The 19,954-nt window shown below is 36.5% G+C and overlaps 1 protein-coding gene across 4 annotated transcripts in view; it reads right to left on the reverse strand.

The window, feature by feature from the left end:
• Positions 1 to 19,954, reverse strand: part of LOC128238293 (phospholipase D1-like) — a 51,242-nt gene that overhangs the window by 9,501 nt on the left and 21,787 nt on the right. For all 4 annotated transcript variants that reach the window (XM_052954070.1, XM_052954071.1, XM_052954068.1 and 1 more), the window contains 10 exons: positions 16,370 to 16,435; positions 15,823 to 15,980; positions 9,372 to 9,524; positions 7,308 to 7,460; positions 4,223 to 4,306; positions 3,786 to 3,867; positions 2,949 to 3,059; positions 2,246 to 2,391; positions 684 to 1,870; positions 58 to 471 (listed from right to left, as the gene is read on the reverse strand). In XM_052954070.1, the coding sequence (XP_052810030.1) occupies positions 58 to 471; positions 684 to 1,870; positions 2,246 to 2,391; positions 2,949 to 3,059; positions 3,786 to 3,867; positions 4,223 to 4,306; positions 7,308 to 7,460; positions 9,372 to 9,524; positions 15,823 to 15,980; positions 16,370 to 16,435 (2,554 nt within the window). The remainder of the gene's footprint in view (positions 1 to 57; positions 472 to 683; positions 1,871 to 2,245; positions 2,392 to 2,948; positions 3,060 to 3,785; positions 3,868 to 4,222; positions 4,307 to 7,307; positions 7,461 to 9,371; positions 9,525 to 15,822; positions 15,981 to 16,369; positions 16,436 to 19,954) is intronic.

A 19,954-nucleotide genomic window follows, 5' to 3' on the forward strand; every position in this document is an offset into this window, starting at 1 on the left:
GCAAGGAATGAAATATTTCACAGACTAATTGAAGAAAAATTAACAAACAATACAAACCTTCAAAAGGATTATGGACATCAACAGGATCTTTGTGGATGAAGTTTATGTAGTCTTTCCCAATCCACAACTTTGACGAGCCTTCAAGGCCCTCGTAGTCATCAGCCACTGAGGTTTTCATCACTGACTTAACCATCACTGCTGAATCATCACGGCGAAACAGTCGTTTCCATGGATACAGGAAATGCTGGAAGTCATCATCACTGTCCTGCCTTGATGCACGAAATGGTATTTTGCTCACAATCCTGGCTGACAGAGACTGATGTGGGGACTGTACACCAGGCGGGATGGACTCCTCGTCCTCCGGGCGCTTGCCTCCGTGCTCCAGCTTCTTGATGTTGAGAACCATACGCCACTTGTTACGGAACTTGTGTCCTGAACTCTCATCATCTGAGTCAGACTTCTCACTCTTGTCTGTGAACAAGGATGCATGGTAGAAAAATGTAAAATAAATTTACATGCTTGCTATAAACTTATTCAAAATATGCTATTAATCATGTCATACACCAAAAACTGAATGACTTATATCAGCTTTGTTCCGCTGTAAAAGAAGGATGGTTGGGCAGTTTTAGTGCATAGCAGGACAATACTTGCTGATGTTGAATTTAAATATAATAGAAACCCACCTTTCCCATCAGGCTGGTCCTCATCCTCATTCTTATCCTTCAATTTAAATGTTTTTCTGAGTTTCCGGGAGGCCCAGGTTTCCCTGCGGGAGGCAGCATCCTTTCTACTGGGGGTTGCATGAAGTTTCCCAGCCGTGACAGGAGCTATATGCTCCTCCTCTATCTCCCCTGTACCGCCTTCACGGAAGCGAACCGAAGCCTTCGTCTGGTTCTTATTCTGATCGGTAAAAGAGGCTTGAAGATCTGATGGCATTTCAGCACTGACTTCATCAACATGAACAGCTTTTACTTCTTCCTGGTTACAGACTTCTGCTTTCCTCTTTTGAATACCATTTGTATCACTTGAGATTTTATCATTATTTACATTATCACAAGAAATGATTTGTTCTTCAATCTTCTCCAAGTCAGTAGAATGTTCCCTGAAGCTATCAGGCATATCTTCACTGATCTGTATTTCATCTACATCAACTGACTTCCTATCATCACTGTGTTCTTTTTCAAGCTTTATCACACCACGTTCTACATTGACAGCACCATCATCTATAAATGGAAGACTATTGTTATCAGATATTTCATCATCACCATCCGAATTAATCACATTACACACTGGTGAGTGAGGTGTATTCCCTGTGTCTTGACTGTGGCCGGCTCCCTCTCTTATGTCCTGATCAACATGACTATGGTCGGCTACCTCTCCTGTATCCTGAGCCCCATGACTGTGCACAGTGACCTCAGCCACAATGTTGTGATACCCAATCTTGTCCACAGTCTCCAGACTGTCATTATCTGTCAACACATCAGCAGAGCCGTACTCCCGTTCAGAGCAAGAAGAGTAACGATTGCTAGAATATGGAACATTTTTTGTCACACTTAAATCTTCTGCACTTGCACACTTTCCTGCTTGACCATTACTTAATCTCTTTGTATTTCCAACAGCTTTTTCCTCTTGGGAATTGTTATTTGACTGGAAACTATCACCAATACTTTCCTTAATCTGGTTCCCTGCTTCATCATATATACCACTGTCGGCCATGTTTGATTCTGGAGACTCGGCTATAGTGGATGGTTGGCGGGGGAGATGCCTGATCGTCCTGTGTCTGGGGGCAGATCCATTCTGTGGAAATCCAATATCTGCTGGGGTTGGTTTTGACAATGGAGTAAAGCTAACAGACCCAAGATCTGTCATCCTGGAAAGAGACAATATCATTTTCAGAACACATGTATATTAACATTTTTTATTTGTCTAAGGTAATTTATGACTACCTTTCATGTTTTAAAATTATTTAAAAATAAAACACATTTCCTTTTTTAAAAAAAAAGCACTGCAACACTCATCTGTTCTTCTCCATTGACCAGCATAAATTACCGGTAATCATAATAGTTCAGGCAGAGATTTATCTAGCAAGTAGTTTAACACGAAGAAGAAAATTGTCTTGATTATTTCCAAAATATTGCCATGTAAGACTTAAGGCACTATCCCAATAAAACTGATACAAGGGTCATGATCGAAAGTTGACAATTTAAAAAAAACAAAAATGTTTCAAAGAAACATTGAAACCCACCTGTGTTGGTCATCATCCCAGCGACCGTAGCACAGGTCAAATCCTCCAAGGAAGGCGGTTTTCTGGTCAATAACGACCACCTTCTCATGGTGAGCCCACAGTAACACACGATTGCTTGTTGCTACATGGTCTGGGTGCCGAATCACCTGAAGAAAAACTCATATATTGAATATATATGTGTGTTTTCCATAAAATAAGAGCATCTTTGGCTACTGCACAAAAAAACGTACATAACTGACCAGTGGCCAGTTGACAATCGAACTATCAGTTAACCAGACATAACTGACCAATCACTGGTTGTCAATCAACAATTAGTTTACCAGACATAACTGACCAGTGGCCAGTTGACAATCAAACTATCAGTTAACAAGACATAACTGACCAATCACTAGTTGTCAATCAACAATTAGTTGACCAGACATAACTGACCAGTGGCCAGTTGACAATCAAACTATCAGTTGACTAGACATAACTGACCAGTCGCCAGTTGTCAATCAACAATTAGTTGACCAGACATAACTGACCAGTGGCCAGTTGACAATCAAACAATCAGTTGACCAATCAGATGACCAATAATAGGATTATATTTTTTTAAATTAATATGAGCACAGAGTTGCATTATCCAATGGATTAACTGGTAAACCTCCACCAAATGATTACGACATGTCACTATAATTGCTTTGGCCACCGGTCAAGTATTTACCTTGATGTTTGGGTGTCTGTTCATGAGCGCATGTTTGCTGTAGTGACTGTTAATGGTGAGGGCAGTCTCCATCTCCTTGTATAGAATCACAAACACCTTCACACCGTCTTTCTGTACAGGGAAACATAAATTGGCATTGGCTTAATTTCAACGCAAAACATAAATTATAGGAATAAAACAATAATGCAAGCGGCAAGTGATGTTTTTTATCAGTTTCTTAATGAGCTTTCCCCATGCTTACAGTTATTCTTCCCATCATCATTCTATCACAGCTAGCCAGTTAAATTAAGTCATCTTTAAGTATATGCTTAAAGCCAGGGTTATTGCCCTTGCTATGCATGGGTGTATTGTCTCTTCCAACAAGTGTACTAAGTTTCATTTGAATATCCTGAATGTTTTAAGTTACAGCAAAGGTTCATGTTTTTGCACTACAATGATGACAATAATGACGACAATAATGACACCAAGGCTTTTGAATTTTTTTGAAGATTTTGTTAACACATTGTTCAGAACTCAGTGAATAGCAACACACACCTAATTCGTTGTGGCTATTGATGCTTAAAGTGACCTCTATAAAAACTCATTCCTTGTGAGAACAGCTATAGACTGGAACAATCTAAGAGACAATGTAGTACACCCTGATTCAGCGAAATCTTTTCAACTGTTCTGAAAAATTGGTTAAGCGCACTCCCTTAAAGCCAGTGTTTGACTCGACCATGTATCATTCAGATTCAGAAGACTATGACAATAACCAAACCATTTTTCTTCAAAAACAGAAGAGCTAAAACCACAAGATGTAAAGGACAGTAGGTTATCACTAGACTGTTGTGTGCTTACCGCTCTCCTGGCGAGGACCTCATCCAGACGCCACTTCTCCCTATCAGTAACAAACCGCTTCAGGTAAATCTCTGGACTCAACCTGCAGGGAACCAGCCGTAACATAAACAAGAGTAATCATACCAAAGACAGAATTTCTTGTATATAATATGCTAAATTTTCTGTGTACATAAATCAGTTAATTGTAGATGTACGGTGTAAGGCCTAAATGTGATCTTATGTTGAGGGGGAGAAGGGGAAACAAGAGAACATATAGGAAACCCACTTGTCCAGCATGCTGACAATGAATTAAACTTATATGTAAATACAAAATTTAAATAAAGCTTGATGAACAGCCAATGCACATACCACAGTTCTAATGAGTCAACATTTTGTACACTAGTTGACTGAAATCAGTTAACAGTAATTGTAGGTATTGGAAGCATGAAAGCACTTACCACCAATCTGTGATGAAGATTTCTTCCTTAGCCTTCTCCAAAGCCTCTGCTACAGCTTCAAAGTATGAGGCCCCATCCACAAACCTGGTGGTCATAAGTGTGGGCGATATAATAGCCTTCTTAACATTGACTGATGATACACATGTATGCTACGTAATAACCAAAGCAATGTAAGTGGTTGCCAACGCTGGATCTTTAAGCCATCAACAGGCATAACTTGAGCATTATTAAGGCTAGAGTTATTTGGCCTTGTTTCAAATGTGTGTTTTATGTGAACATCTTGATAGTTATTTTAGTTATGGCCAACGTTAAAGTATTTGTATGTTGAAATCAATACCAGGTCAAAGACAATACTGTGAAATCATTAATGTTCGTGGGGCATTAATGTTCGTGGTTTTCGTGGGTTGGGTGATCCACGAATTCAAGACCCCACGAAATATTGACCCTTTATTCCCTTTTTCAATTGCCATGTTATGTACATACTCTAGTTTATTGGTTACAGAGGTCGCAGTATACATCGTAAATATCCGTCTGACTGTATATCTTACTATCATTGTTTTGTTAATATATCAGCCTTTAACAAATAATAAACCAAATCATTTTAATGTGTTTTTATGAACCAACTGACAGAAGCACATGCCTTAACATGTGCTGTTCATGGAAATCTCCAGGTTTGCAAGATGTGAGTGATGAGTGTCGGTTCTCGATTTTATTTCTTTAATGAAATAATTAATCGATTACATTAGAGGTAACTGAGCACCCAATGTGACAATGTACAAAACAAAGCGTTCAATATATATACTTATTAAACAAAAGCGTGTGAATAAATATTGAAATGAGATGATATTCAAAAGTAATTGAATTTGTAAACATCAGCTATCTTTAGGGATCGTGTACTCAAATGTACGGACCTTCTCGGTGTTTTCACAGTTTGTAAAATTCTTAATTGGCATTCAATGGCTTCGTCTATCTGTATTTAGGATCAGGGTACATCTTCTTTTATGACCTTAATTTCCAATTAAATCAATAATTGACATGGATATATGCACTAATTGGCATGTCGTACCACTTTAGCGAGTGTCATAAACCGAGTGACGTCGACAATTGAAATCACGGGCCAGCGCGTGGAGTGCAGTAGATCTAGGACTATCGCAATTTCGATTATATTTTTTTCAAAATTGAAAAACCACGAATTCCAAGTACCCACGAAATTGTAATTTTTCGGCAAACCACGAAATTTCATGCCAACGAATATAAATGATTTCACAGTAACTCTTTTTTAAACCCAAAGGAGCTAACAAAAAATAACTATAAATTAATATGATTGTTTAAACTTTGTTAAAGTTAAAAATGTTGTTATCATCATCCTTGTTTTCTTTCAAATCTTTACGGCTCTTGAAGTTTAATGGATACACATGTGATCTGCTGTATTTTTGACAGAGTTTTCAACAAATGTTTGAGTAATACTTGTTTATATTTCAATATGTGAGCACTTTATCAAATAGTTCACATTTAAAAGTGTCTTTTATCAAGTTGTTAACTTAAATATAGTTCTGAACAATCAGCACATTGTTAAACAAACATAAAGATTGAAGCTTTAAAATGAAGAAACATGTACTAAATGAATTATAAAAGAATGTCTCAAATCTCTTATTTCTTAGAATCACTCCTTCGTTGTTTTAGAGAGTGCAATTACCTTAACTGAAATGATATAATGAAGTCCGTGAACATAATCATGGTTCTTAGCATTCAATCTAATTTTTCTTTTTATCTTATAACAAAAAGGACAAATATGGCCATAATGATGGTGATCATGTTCAATTTAACTCGGGGAAATAACCTAATAACTCCTCTGACATGCACAATGTTTCTCCTAGAAATTAATGACAATGTTTGCCAAGATTTCACTTTCATAGAAGAAGATAATACAGTTGTTCCATTATTCATGAAACAATGTGCCTGCACATGTACGCTATGAGCTCTTCATATATTACTGTGAAATCATTAATGTTCGTGGGGCATTAATGTTCGTGGTTTTCGTGGGTTGGGTGATCCACGAATTCAAGATCCCACAAAATATAAACCCTTTATTCACTTTTTCAATTGCCTTGTTACGTACATACTCTAGTATATTCTTTACAGAGGTCGCAGTATACAGTGTTAAAACCTGTCTCACTGTATAACTTACGATCATTATTCTGTTAATATATTATAACTGCCTTTAACAAATAATGAACCAAATCAATTTTATGCAGCAAATGACAGTTATAAGCACATGTTTAAACGTGTGCTGTTAATGAAAATCTCCAAGTTTACAAGATGCGCGTGATGAGTGTCCATACTCGATTTTTTTATTTAATGAAATAATTAATTGATTACTAGTACATTGAAGGTTACTAAGCACCAAACGTGACAATATATGCACCTTTTCGGTGTTTTCATAGTTTGCAAAATTCTTAATTGGCATTCAATGGCTTCCCCTATCTGTATTTATGATCAGGGTACATCTTCTTTTATTACCTTTATTCCCAATTAACTTATGCACTAATTGGCATGTCGTACCACATTAGCGAGTGTCATAAACTGAGTGACGTAGAAGACGGAAATCACGGGCCAGCGCGTGGATATTATGCAGACGATCTAGGACGATCGCATCTTCAAGTACCCACAAAATTAATGATTTCACAGTATCTGTTTTCTAAATATACTGTCATAAAAGGATTCCTTGGACTATAAACATTATTTTCCTTGTTATAAGAAACTAAAGAATGCATGAGTTTATAAAACAAAGCTGATCTGTGCATGATTCTCATGTGAGAAAAGATAATGTCAATATCAAGTACTGTTAGTGGAATGAACCTGTTTATCCTAACATGATACAATTGTGTGCTAATTTAAATCACTTTTATATCAAGACAACAACTTTTTGTATGTAAACAGAAAAACATTTCTTTTAAGGTAAAAAAATCTATTAGGATTAAAAAAACATTACAACCTTAGTCAATACAATGAAAAATATATATTAACAGTCCAACTTCAGTGCAAAATGATACTTTAAACCACGAAATCAAAAAGCAATCCTCACCATCTAGCATAGGAGTTTTCCCTCACTGGAGCGTATGAGCCATATCGAATGTCGTTCTGTATAAACTCCTGCCCCGTTGTGTCCGCCGCATTCTTGATACTCTCTTCCCACTCATCAGCCTTCCGACTTGTCCAGGACTTTGCAAGCAGATGCCTGAATTTGAATATTCAAAATTGTAATTAAAAAATAATAAGTTTCATTGACATTGTAAAACATGTTTAGTTCATAAATGCTCAATTAAAGTTTTGTGTGTGTGTGTGTTTTTAAGTTAACAAAGCTCCAGCTAGGCCTAAATAGCAGGGTGGGGCACGCCGCTGCCCTTTGCCAGCAACCTGCTGCCTTTTTACTACACCCTGCTGTGCCCTTTTGTTTGACAGAGTCATTTTTCAGAAATACGAATTAAAGATCATAAATATACATAAGTTTGAATCAAAAGTTAAGAAAACAGCTAAGGTATTCATAACGAACTATTAGTTTTGAAAGTATTTACAACACATTAGGTACACGAAATGAATTGAACATTGACCAATGCAAGTGCCCATTAAGGCTCATTCAATGTGCATCACAAGTGCACTTTCTGACCTAGCACAAGCACTGTCAGTTATTTTAAACAATTTCAGCCAATATTCTTTTTGTACTAGGAGCATGCACACATGATAAAACAAGGGGAAATTAATTCCATTTAGGATATGGCTCATTGTATTCATGGTATTCAAAACATCTTTAACCTGTCTGTTTCATATCTGATATACAAATGTAGTGTTGTAAACTGTTTAATACCACAGGAATCATTTCCTGCCCAGGACCATGAATCATCAGTCAGCTTTAACATGGCCCTTAAAAGACTAGGGAGATGGTAAAATATCATATAAACATCACTATAAGTGTTTATTTTGGTCAAGCTATTATTTTTAACTGCCCTTAAAACATCAAGTATGTCTCTTCCTTATATTTTATTGGTAATATGAAACTCTCTAATTTAGTGAAAACAATTATAAACAATTATATTTGTGGGCTTTTGTGGGTTCTTAAAATGGTGGATTTTTATTTTCTTGAAAAAAATAAATAATCAAAACTGCGATCCTTAATCGTCTGCAAATTCCCCATGCTTCGATATCATGTTGTGTGTCATTTAAGCATTGCAGTCTATGACACTACAAAGGCACAAAGTGTCAATTAGTGAAAATACCCATATAAATGATCTCTTGATCAGTTATTTAAGGGTCTTAAATAAAGATGCACCCACATCAAGGATATAAAATAGTGAAGCCATTGAATGTGTTTTTGCAAAATGAGGAAACATAGCAAGGGTGTTTGATTAAATAATCAATTAATTATTTATCAAAGAAAGAAAATCAAGCGGCGTTGCTGAAACACACGAGGTTAATAATCAGCATGCTTTACATGTGCTGCACAGGAGGTTGATAATTAGCTTGTTTTAATGTTACGGCAATGTCATACAAAAAACTGAATGCAAGTACTAATAATTAGCTTTAATCTTTTATCATTCAGGTTGAATAATATATAAAATAAACCAAATTAACAGTAAAATAAACAATTATTTAGGTACTTACAAGTTGTATACCGCACACATGTATATTCATGTAAATACCCCTTTACATAGATTTCAGAATTAAAGGTGAAATTTTCATTGGGATCTTGAATTCCTGGATAAGCCATCCCATGGATTCCAAATTAATGTCCCACAAATATATATGATTTCACAGCAATACTGTCTTAAACAAAATTTAATAATGAATTATTTGAATTTGTTGCTGTTCAGTGGATTTTTCTATGATGTTAAATTGTGATGCACATCTCAGGATGCACCAGGAAACCAAATTGCCAGCTTACCTGACCATGTTTTCACGTCCCAGGATGTACTTGTTGCCTAGAGCTTGCTTACCCTGACAAGTTTTATACAAGCAGACCATACAGCGCCACTGAGGCATCCTTCCCTGGAATGTATGTGTTTCGTAGTGCCCACTTTCCTGAACAAGGAGACTAAAGTTGCCCCTGAGGAACCCATCTCAAAATGTATCTTGTTGCCTTGTGCTAGCTTACCTGGACATGTTCTGTACAAGAAGACCATGCGGTGCCCCTGTGGCCCCCATCCCAGAATGCACCTTGAAGCCGGAGTCCATCAGCATGACATCACAGACACACCCGTCCCGTGGGCGAATGTATGCAATAAATGTGTCCTTCAGGACAAGCCATCTGAAAAAAGAACATAAAAGGTTTGTTCTAATAAATTGTAAATTGAAATCTTGGATTCCCAGCCACAAACTATAACATATATAACATATTTAATACTAAGGCCACAACAAATTGATCATTTGTTCGTCGGATTTGCCGCACCTAAAATTCGAAAAACGAAAAAAAAAAAAAAAAACTTTTTTTTTGCGCCCGCACTTACTATTTGGCCGCGCATATTATTATTTTTTTTTTACTTCCGAATTTCCTCTATTTTCTGAAGTTTTTTTTACTTAAAATTTGAACCTGTAACGTCGACTTCGCCTTTTTTTGAAGTTATTTCCATGCTTTACATTCTCCGCGAGCAAACTTTCCTCGTGTCAGGACAAAATTAGTCATTCTAAAATGCCGTCCAGGCTTTTTTTTTTAATGATGGTTAGCCTGGAACCAGGCTAACCATCATTAAAAAAAAGCCTGGAACCAGGCTAACCATCATTAAAAAAAAAGCCTGGACGGCATTTTAGAATGACTAGGACAAAATCAGGTCCGGGTAACCGCATAACAGCCGATATTTGCATTCGGAACTCCTCGGCCATTTTTTCAAAAACAACCTCGGATGTATGCCGGTACATCTGTTGAAGTAGTCCGTATTTTTTTTAATAAAAGCATTAATTAAATGTAGTGTTTAAGAGTTGTATTCATTGCTCTCAGTTTAAATTGATTGCCAGTAAAGTGTATTATTGCAAACATAATTACGATTCCCAAGAGTTAAGTCATAAATTTTAACTACTAAATAAGATTACTACGCGATCTATTTGCAGCGGACTTAAACGTACCACTTTTTAAGTATGTAAACCATCCATATACATCCGAGGTTGTTTTTGAAAAAATGGCCGAGGAGTTCCGAATGCCGATATTTGATGACAGTCTTTTTTGTCGGGAATATTTTGCAGGACGCACCGTTGTTATCTATTTCCGGTATTAATTTGCAGGATACTTTCAGTTTTCGTTAATGTAAAATACACATTTTTAATTGAAAATCAGTGTCATAGTCAATGGATTATAGTCTTCAGTAAACAACAACAGTTTCACAGCGTCGAAGGCAATAATTATTTATGTGTGTTTTAAGTAATTCATTGTTTTGTACTCAAAATTTAGTGTTAAATAATAACTAAATCAGATTTTGAGTGCAAAACTTATATTAAAATACACGGACACTCGACTAACAACAAATGAACATGTTTTCGTGAGTAATTTTTTAAATTCTAAAATGCATTTCTCAGTTTTATACTCGATATATAATAATTGATAAAAATGTAAGGACTTGTAAATGTTTCAGAAGCAGTCTGTATTTATGCACCATTCAGTTGTAACCATGCCCCCCCCCCCCCCCCCCCCGGACCGGGGTATACCGCAGATAGCCGGTGAAATGGGCCGTGTTTTCACCTTCCAGATGGCCCCGCAGTGCCGTTGGTTTTACCCGGGGTTGGCTGGACCGAATGTCAAAGTCCCCGCTATTCCCCGGACCATGGGGGTCGTGGTTACAATTGACTAGTGCATTACACATACATGTACATGTACAGTATAAAAATAACATCAGTAAAATCAGAAAATAAAACCTTTTATAAGTAAAATGACTGTTTTAATTTTCTCAATTCTTTGTTCTTATCCATTTGTTTTCTTCTGTAGTAAAGTGGCCTGTTATTAAAGTGGCCTGTTTCTTACGGGCATTGAAGCTATGGAGGGTGTCATGATTTTTTTTTTCAAGGCACGGACCTATAAACCATTGGTTCGTGGTAAAGGCGAGGTCTTGAATGGGAAACATCTTTATTCCACCACCTGCTCTAATATAATGACCGGTGCCACATTTGCAGATTTGTTTAATACTGCTTCAATTGTGTTGTCCCGCAATTTAATCGGCAGTGTCTTAAGTAATAGTAAAGAACTGGATCTTATCGCCATTTGTTATATATTGAGACAGATTTTCATGTGATACAATCAAAACCATTTCATTTATATTTAAACTAAGAACCTATGTTTGCAATTAAAAAGCATTTCTTGACATATTGCATGATAAATTTAGTAAGAAATAAACTTTTTAATTTTTATTTTATTTTTCGCCTTGCGCTCGCCTCTGAATTGCCTTAAATTTAAAAAAAAGTATTTTAATTTTTTTTTCGCTCGCTCGCTCCTACTTTTTTTGGGCAAAATCCGTAGAACAAATGATCAATTTGTTGTGGCCTAAGAGAATAGAAATAAAATGTTGGTTGCCTTGGTTGTGGAAAAAACTTTGTGAGCGTCTGGATATTGAAACAAAAAATAAAAGCTCCATAAATCATAAAATAACTGGAAATTGGTCATGGTCTAAATTTGAAGATACAGACCAACAGTTACAGAATGTCTAGGGAGAACAAGGCATAATTGAGTTCTGAGCAATGTCATAAGGAGTGATCAACGTATATCTGACGTTAGAGACGAAAATGATTTATTTGAATAATATGAGAATTTCCATTCCAGGAGTCTCCTCCAATGGATATCTCAGAAACATGATCAAATAAGACGTCAAGGCAGAGAATATGAAATATTGTTTAACTGACACTTAAAGATGTGTACTTAGAGAGATGCAAACAAATTACATGGAATGTCAGATTGAAATTTCTTAAAAATAGTTAATATTTTTCTGTTTAACTGAAATCAACATAAGATAAAGATGATCTTAAAGTAGAAAAAAAAATTAATAACAAATATGATCAAGACTGAACATCTCAGGTTTTAAGCTATATTTTAATTCCATATATTACATGTGGCCTTTATTAGGAAATAACATCAGAGAAAAATCATGTCATTTTTGCATAGTAAAGGAAAAGCCAGGCAATTATGATCACATTTAATAGCCATTACATCAGCCACACTAACAGATGAAGGCCATGTTTGTATTGTGCTCCAGTCATCTCAGGTATTGACTTGTTTCATTAAAAGGCTGTCAGCTGTTGTCAATGTGTGAGTCATACACATATCAATATAACCATAACAGAACCTGAAACACAAACCTTGAATACAGCACATGCTTTACACTTAGTATAGACCTACAAAATGTACATCAGCTAGAGATAGGATAGATTTAAGAGCATTCAAGTGCACAACTCTAAAAGAGGAAAAAAAATCAATTTGTCCTTAAAGGGAATTTGTTTTGCTTTCAACCCACAAAGACTGACACATAGGTAAAGAGAAAATGTTACTTGAAGTTGATAAATTCATCCATTATTAAAGCTAGAAATGCTGCAATGCACTGCAACAAGGGTTTTCAATTTGTGCAGAGTGGGTTTGAGCAAATTCAATTACTGATGGATAATATGCAGACAGAGAAAGGAAACTCTAAATAGTTTATATGCTTCCTTAAGTTAAAACAAGAGCACCAATTTTTATCAAAGACCCTTAAGTGTCACCTTGAACTTGAACATACAAACATGAGTGCTGCTAGTAACACACATTCTTGTCATGTTGAATGTGTGCAAAGTAATTTTTAATTCCCAAAATGTATGACCAAGTAACATTCTTAAAAAAAGACAAGAATTTTGAGCCTTGACCTTCATGTGTGACCTTGACCTTTAACCAATGGACATGAGTGTAGTCATAGGGACAAGTTATTTTCATATCCCACAATGCACAGCTAAGTTACAGCTTTGACATGCCAAGATACAAGGATTTTTTACCAATTCTCCCCTAGTATGACCTTGACCTTTGACCTATAGATTATTGCTCTTATAGGCAACACATTGTCAAGTCACAGTGACATATTGTTTCAAAATCTTCCTCTGCATGGATAAATTACGGCGCAGACAAGTCAAATTACAATATATTTTGACAAACAAGAGCAACCTTAACCTCTGACCTACAGACATGGCTCTTAAAGGGGCAACATTGTCTAGCTATGGTTTACATATGAGCCACCTTATTTTAAAATCACCAAATGCATAACAAATTAAGTTACAGCCTGGACATCCAAAATACAAGTAATTTTGACGAATGACATTCAAGTGTGACCATGACCTTTGACATACAAACCTAGGACTTGTATGCAGCATATTGTCTTGTCATGGAGAACATTTGTGGCAAGTTATTTTAAAATCCCTATATGCATGGCAAAGTTACAGCCTGAATAATAGAGTTTAAGGCATTTTGACCAATTTTGATCAATGACCTTCAACTATGACTTGACCATTGATATCCAGACCTAGGTCTTGTACCCGACACACCGTCTTGACATTGGGAACATTTGTGCCAAGTTCTTTTGAAATCTCTCTATACATGGCAAAGTTACAACCTGAGCACTAATTGATGCACGCTGGCCTTTCAGCCAACATATCAGTACAAATCTTATAACCTAAGTTTCCTTTCTAAAACCTGATAAATGGTTAAACTGCACAAATATAACATCCACCCTAAACATGTATACAAAATCAGGTATCTCTAACAACCCGAGATAAGTCTTCAATTCCATAATAAACCTCTATTTGCATACAATATATTTTAGTTTTTAGCCACATGGTACAAATGCTTGCCAATCTGCATACTGTGTGGTTTATAAACTGAAACAGACCAGCCGAAAGCCAAATATCTGTGTGACAAATTTGTCATGCATACTTTTTTTGCATATGAGAACCTGTTATTATGATTTATGTGTCTGCCATTTAACCAAGTCATCTCAGGATTAACTAATGACAAGAACACTTTCTCATGGCTCTATAATTTTTACATAATGGGCCAGGTACTTATGCTGTTTTCTATCAAGCACTGTCAACTGACTCCTATGCAACAGTGTCTAAACCACAACAAGAAATACTTGCCCCAGCACTAGTGTCTAAACCACAACAGGAAACACTTGCCCCAGCAATAGTGTCTAAAACACAACAGGAAATACTTGCCCCAGCAATAGTGTCTAAACCACAACAGGAAATACTTGCCCCAGCAATAGTGTCTAAACCACAACAGGAAATACTTGCCCCAGCAATAGTGTCTAAACCACAACAGGAAATACTTGCCCCAGCAATAGTGTCTAAACCACAACAGGAAATACTTGCCCCAGCAATAGTGTCTCAACCACAACAGGAAATACTTGCCCCAGCAACAGTGTCTAAACCACAACAGGAAACACTTGCCCCAGCAATAGTGTCTAAACCACAACAGGAAATACTTGCCCCAGCAATAGTGTCTAAACCACAACAGGAAATACTTGCCCCAGCAATAGTGTCTAAACCACAACAGGAAATACTTGCCCCAGCACTAGTGTCTAAACCACAACAGGAAACACTTGCCCCAGCAACAGTGTCTAAACCACAACAGGAAATACTTGCCCCAGCAATAGTGTCTAAACCACAACAGGAAACACTTGCCCCAGCAATAGTGTCTAAACCACAACAGGAAACACTTGTCCCAGCACAAGAGTCTAAAGCACAACAGGAAACACTTATCCCAGCACAAGTGTCTAAACCACAACAGGAAACACTTGGCCCAGCACTAGTCTAAACCACAACAGGAAACACTTGTCCCAGCACTAGTGTCTAAACCACAACAGGAAACACTTGCCCCAGCACTAGTCTAAACCACAACAGGAAACACTTGCCCCAGCACTAGTCTAAACCACAACAGGATACACTTGGCCCGGCACTAGTCTAAACCACAACAGGAAACACTTGCCCCAGCACTAGTGTCTAAACCACAACAGGAAACACTTGCCCCAGAACTAGTGTCTAAACCACAACAGGAAACACTTGCCCCAGCATTAGTGTCTAAACCACAACAGGAAACACTTGCCCCAGCACTAGTGTCTAAACCACAACAGGAAACACTTGCCCCAGCACTAGTGTCTAAACCACAAGAGAGAACACTTGCCCCAGCACTAGTGTCTAAGCCACAACAGGAAACACTTGTCCCAGCACTAGTGTCTAAACCACAACAGGAAACACTTGCCCCAGCACTAGTGCATTCTCTGCAGGCCAGTTACTTTTCAGTTTTGGTCTTTTCATATTGGGAACACTGTTGATGTCAAAGACCATTCCCAGCCCCCTAGCACCATCCATATGATACTTCTTTAAGCATCAACAGCAGTCAGAAGATAAATGGTGCCCCTTGAGTGCCTGTTGATGTCCTAGATAGCTCCCAAACCTATTTGCCCTAGATTCCCCCAACCTCTTGTTCCAGCAGCTAGCCATATGGTATTTCTTTTGGCAAAACAGCAACCAGTGGATATATGGTGAACCCTGGATCACTTGTTGGTGTCCAAGAGAGCCCCAAAACCCCTAGCTCCTGCAACTAAACCAACCTCTTGCTCCATCGTCCAGCCACATGGTACTTCTTAAGGCATCCACAGCAGCCAATGGAGATGCGCCGTCCACCAGAGCACTTGTTGATGTCTGCCTCCTTCCACTTCTGCCCCAGACGGTTCACAAACGACAGCTCACTCACTTCCAGAAACTTCAGCTGATAAAAGGGTAAAGAACACTTCAGGATAGATAAGCAGTTCTTGTAGATAAAATGTTCATCTTTATTTAATACAATTTAAAAGCTGTTCAGCAACATATAGTAGTTAAACATTTATTCATGATCAATTTCAATAATTGTCAATCACTTAAGATGTACTAAAAACAAGCAAATTATTGTCATTTTATTTACATTGAACCATAAAGCCACATAAAAGGCTTGCTTTAATATTACAAAAGAAGTTGAATAATAGAGGTACATGCAGTACAGCATGCACATTATCAGCTTTACATTGTAGCTATGAAAGCTGAAGTTGTATTTTATACCATTAACTTTCACTGCTATGCCAATTATAAAGCACTATGTATGCCACAGCTGTGGTAACTCACCACTTCAGTATGGTTCCTGTACCACTTGGACTCGACCACACTCTGTAGATACGCCTCCAGGTGCCTCTACAATACAGGGTAATATAAGAGCAACACATCATACAACATGTATGTATATTTTGGCGCAAAGGGTAACATTAGAGTAACACATCATACAACATGTATGTATATTTTGGCGCAAAGGGTAACATTAGAGCAACACATCATACAACATGTATGTATATTTTGGCGCAAAGGGTAACATTAGAGCAACACATCATACAACATGTATGTATATTTTGGCGCAAAGGGTAACATTAGAGTAACACATCATACAACATGTATGTATATTTTGGCGCAAAGGGTAACATTAGAGTAACACATTGGATGTTTACCCTAATGGCAGGGTAACATTAGAGTAAACCCTGGTGTGTACAAACAAGAAAACATTCACACACTGTAAAATAAGAGCAACACAACTGACCTTTTTTAACTTTGGTCTATTGAAGGGAAATTTATATTCAAAAAGGAAAATAATATACCCATGTTACCAATGTGCCACATTAGAGTAACACACCATATTACTTCTATAATATGCCCATGTTATCAATGTGTCACATTAGAGTAACACACCATATTACTTCTATAATATACTCATGTTAACCCTGTGCCACATTTGATTAACACACCATATTACTTCTTTAATATACCCATGTTACCAATGTGCCACATAAGAGTAACACACCATATTACTTCTATAATATGCCCATGTTACCAATGTGCCACATAAGAGTAACACACCATATTACTTCTATAATATGCCCATGTTACCAATGTGCCACATAAGAGTAACACACCATATTACTTCTATAATATGCCCATGTTACCAATGTGCCACATAAGAGTAACACACCATATTACACACCATATTACTTCTATAATATGCCCATGTTACCAATGTGCCGCATTTGATTAACACACCATATTACTTCTATAATATACCCATGCAACACATAAGAGTAACACACCATATGCCTCAACAACGCTGGGTAACAGTAATACACTGTGTTATGAGTATTGTTGGAAATCGGTTCAGTTAGACTATTGATAATTGGTTCCACTCATGTAGCCGATTTGATAGAACAATCGGTTTTTGACAATACCATTAATGTAGTTTTTTTCTTAAGCAATTAATTTTAATCCTCAATTATGCTTATGTTATGTGTGTTTTTGAAGTTATTATGTGTTGTTGTTGATTTGGGCCATGTTGAAAATGATAACAACTAAACACTTTCAAATGTTTGAATTAACTCAAAGGAGAAAATTGGCAGAAATTAACCAAGCGCAAATAACAAGAGAAGAATATCAACTTGCCGTTTGAATTGATGATTGATTACGGTATGACCAAATACAATTGATTGTCGCTGATTTCAAGCCCAATCAATCAATTTGCGATTTTAATCAATCATCAAAACATTACTAGTTATGAGTATATATCATACTCTCCCATACCACGAGAGAACTATTCCGGACACACTTAAGGCTAGAGCAACATACAATACATAGGAGCAGGATCCACTAGAGACAGATCAGAATCATCTCTCATAAAACTTCAATAAGCTGAACATCTTAACAGGGACATTGATAAAAATGACCTTGAAAGTTGATAGGAACTGAAAGCAGACAAATCTGGGCTGCTCTCAAAAAGGAACTTACACCAAGAAAGCAATCAAATGTTCATCACAATAAATAAGTGCCAACTGTGTCACAGTAATGAAGAGCTATAATTTCATCAGAACAAAAGTCAGCAAAGGTTACAATGTGTTACCAATCAACAAGACCACTCAAGATGTGGTTCAATAAAAGACCCAAGTCTTAATGCAGAACCTTCATGAAAATCTTATTTCGATTTATTGCTGCGAAAAAGGAATGAATAGTTTCCTCAGAAAAATTGACCTGAATAGGCTCAAAAGAGAATCCATCTTTACAGAAATTGGCAAGCCTGCCAGCAGTTGCCTGAATGCATTTAAATCCCATTAAAGGAAAGAATGAGGAAAAACAATGACACATTCGTCTGCAGTCCTTTGTGGCTGAAGAGTTTGTGATAAGATGTATCTGCATATCAATGCAAAATTATTTCTGCTCAAGGGAAGTTAGGTTAGCTCACCAAAAACAAAGCCATTGTCACCATAGTTACATAGGTAATAAAGAAGGCCATCAGACTTCCTTGTCTGACACAATTATCCAAATATTTGCATATAAAATATCTCAATCTTAACTTTATGTCTAACACTTAATTGGACCAGATGATACAATTGCAAGCAAAAAAGAAAACTGTCAAAAACTAACATCAAATTGATATCATTATATATGACACATGCATCTTCGCAGATTTTGCACATTTTTCCAATTTGAAATTTACTGGGGATGTCTACCACGTAAAACCTAGTATTAAAGTTTTAAAAAAAGCATCGGTATATTTATCTGTATTCATCGCGTGCCTTTCACATGATTAATAAACACACTACATGGCATCCTGGAAGAATGGACATTGCAAGAAAGCGGAAAACTGCTTCGAAACAACGCAGATAGAGAGCCCGACAGATTAACATCAAAAATTAATCGATGGAAACTTTGGAAAGAGGATAACTTTGCTAAATATGACAGTGAGTTGTTAAAACACTTATTGACAGTTTAGTATGTGAAACAATCACATGACTTGCAAAGTGTTCCAAGACACTGACATGGATGTTGTCCTTATTCTTTAAACATGTGAAATGATGTATTATTGGCCTCCTACTAGCTCGCATTGACAATTCTAGGCTTGTTTTGATGAAAAAACTGTATTTGCCGATTTTGGGACCATCTGGAGTCCAGTCCCTTTAACATGACATTGTCATTAATAAAAGACCTGCTAGGAATAAGGCAATAAAAAATAAGGTTTCCATATTACGAGGTAAGATTTATGTTAATACTTCACTTTCTAATGGTGTTTACACTGCCTTTTTAAACGATGCACTCTTACTCCCCGATTAGATTTACCACAATTAATAATATTTTTTTAATATTTCAAAAAGGATGAATAAATGTTGAAAACAATGTTTTTTTTATGATGGATAAAGAGTTAAATTTGAAAAATGAGCATAAAACAAGTTATTTTACCTCATGAGACTAAAGTAAACCTCAGTAAATCTTTTAGCATTTACCAATCATTTAATTTTTGAGCTTTCTGCTATTAAATACACGGTTACAATCCTGCTTTCAGTAATTAATATTTTCTATAAATGCATTATTTAGTTAGTAGTTTAAGGTTTATCAGTCAAAATTGATGTTTGTTAAACATGTGTATGTATTGATTTTGAATAAGAGTGTCAATTTAAAATATACTAATATGCTGAAAGAAATTCTAAAACCTTTGAATGTCATTAGAGAAAAAATAATGAACAAGTACCGTAAATGACTGGGTATTAGACGCCCTTTTTTCCCTCAGATTTCGATGCAAAAAAATGCCTGCGTATAATACCCAGTAACAATTTTTTTTAACTTTTTATCTGAGGTCGATTTCAAGCCAAGAGTTTGTTTAGATTTATGTAGAAAGGGATGTTA

Source organism: Mya arenaria, chromosome 6 (assembly GCF_026914265.1).
Source record: "Mya arenaria isolate MELC-2E11 chromosome 6, ASM2691426v1".
NCBI lineage: Eukaryota > Metazoa > Mollusca > Bivalvia > Myida > Myidae > Mya > Mya arenaria.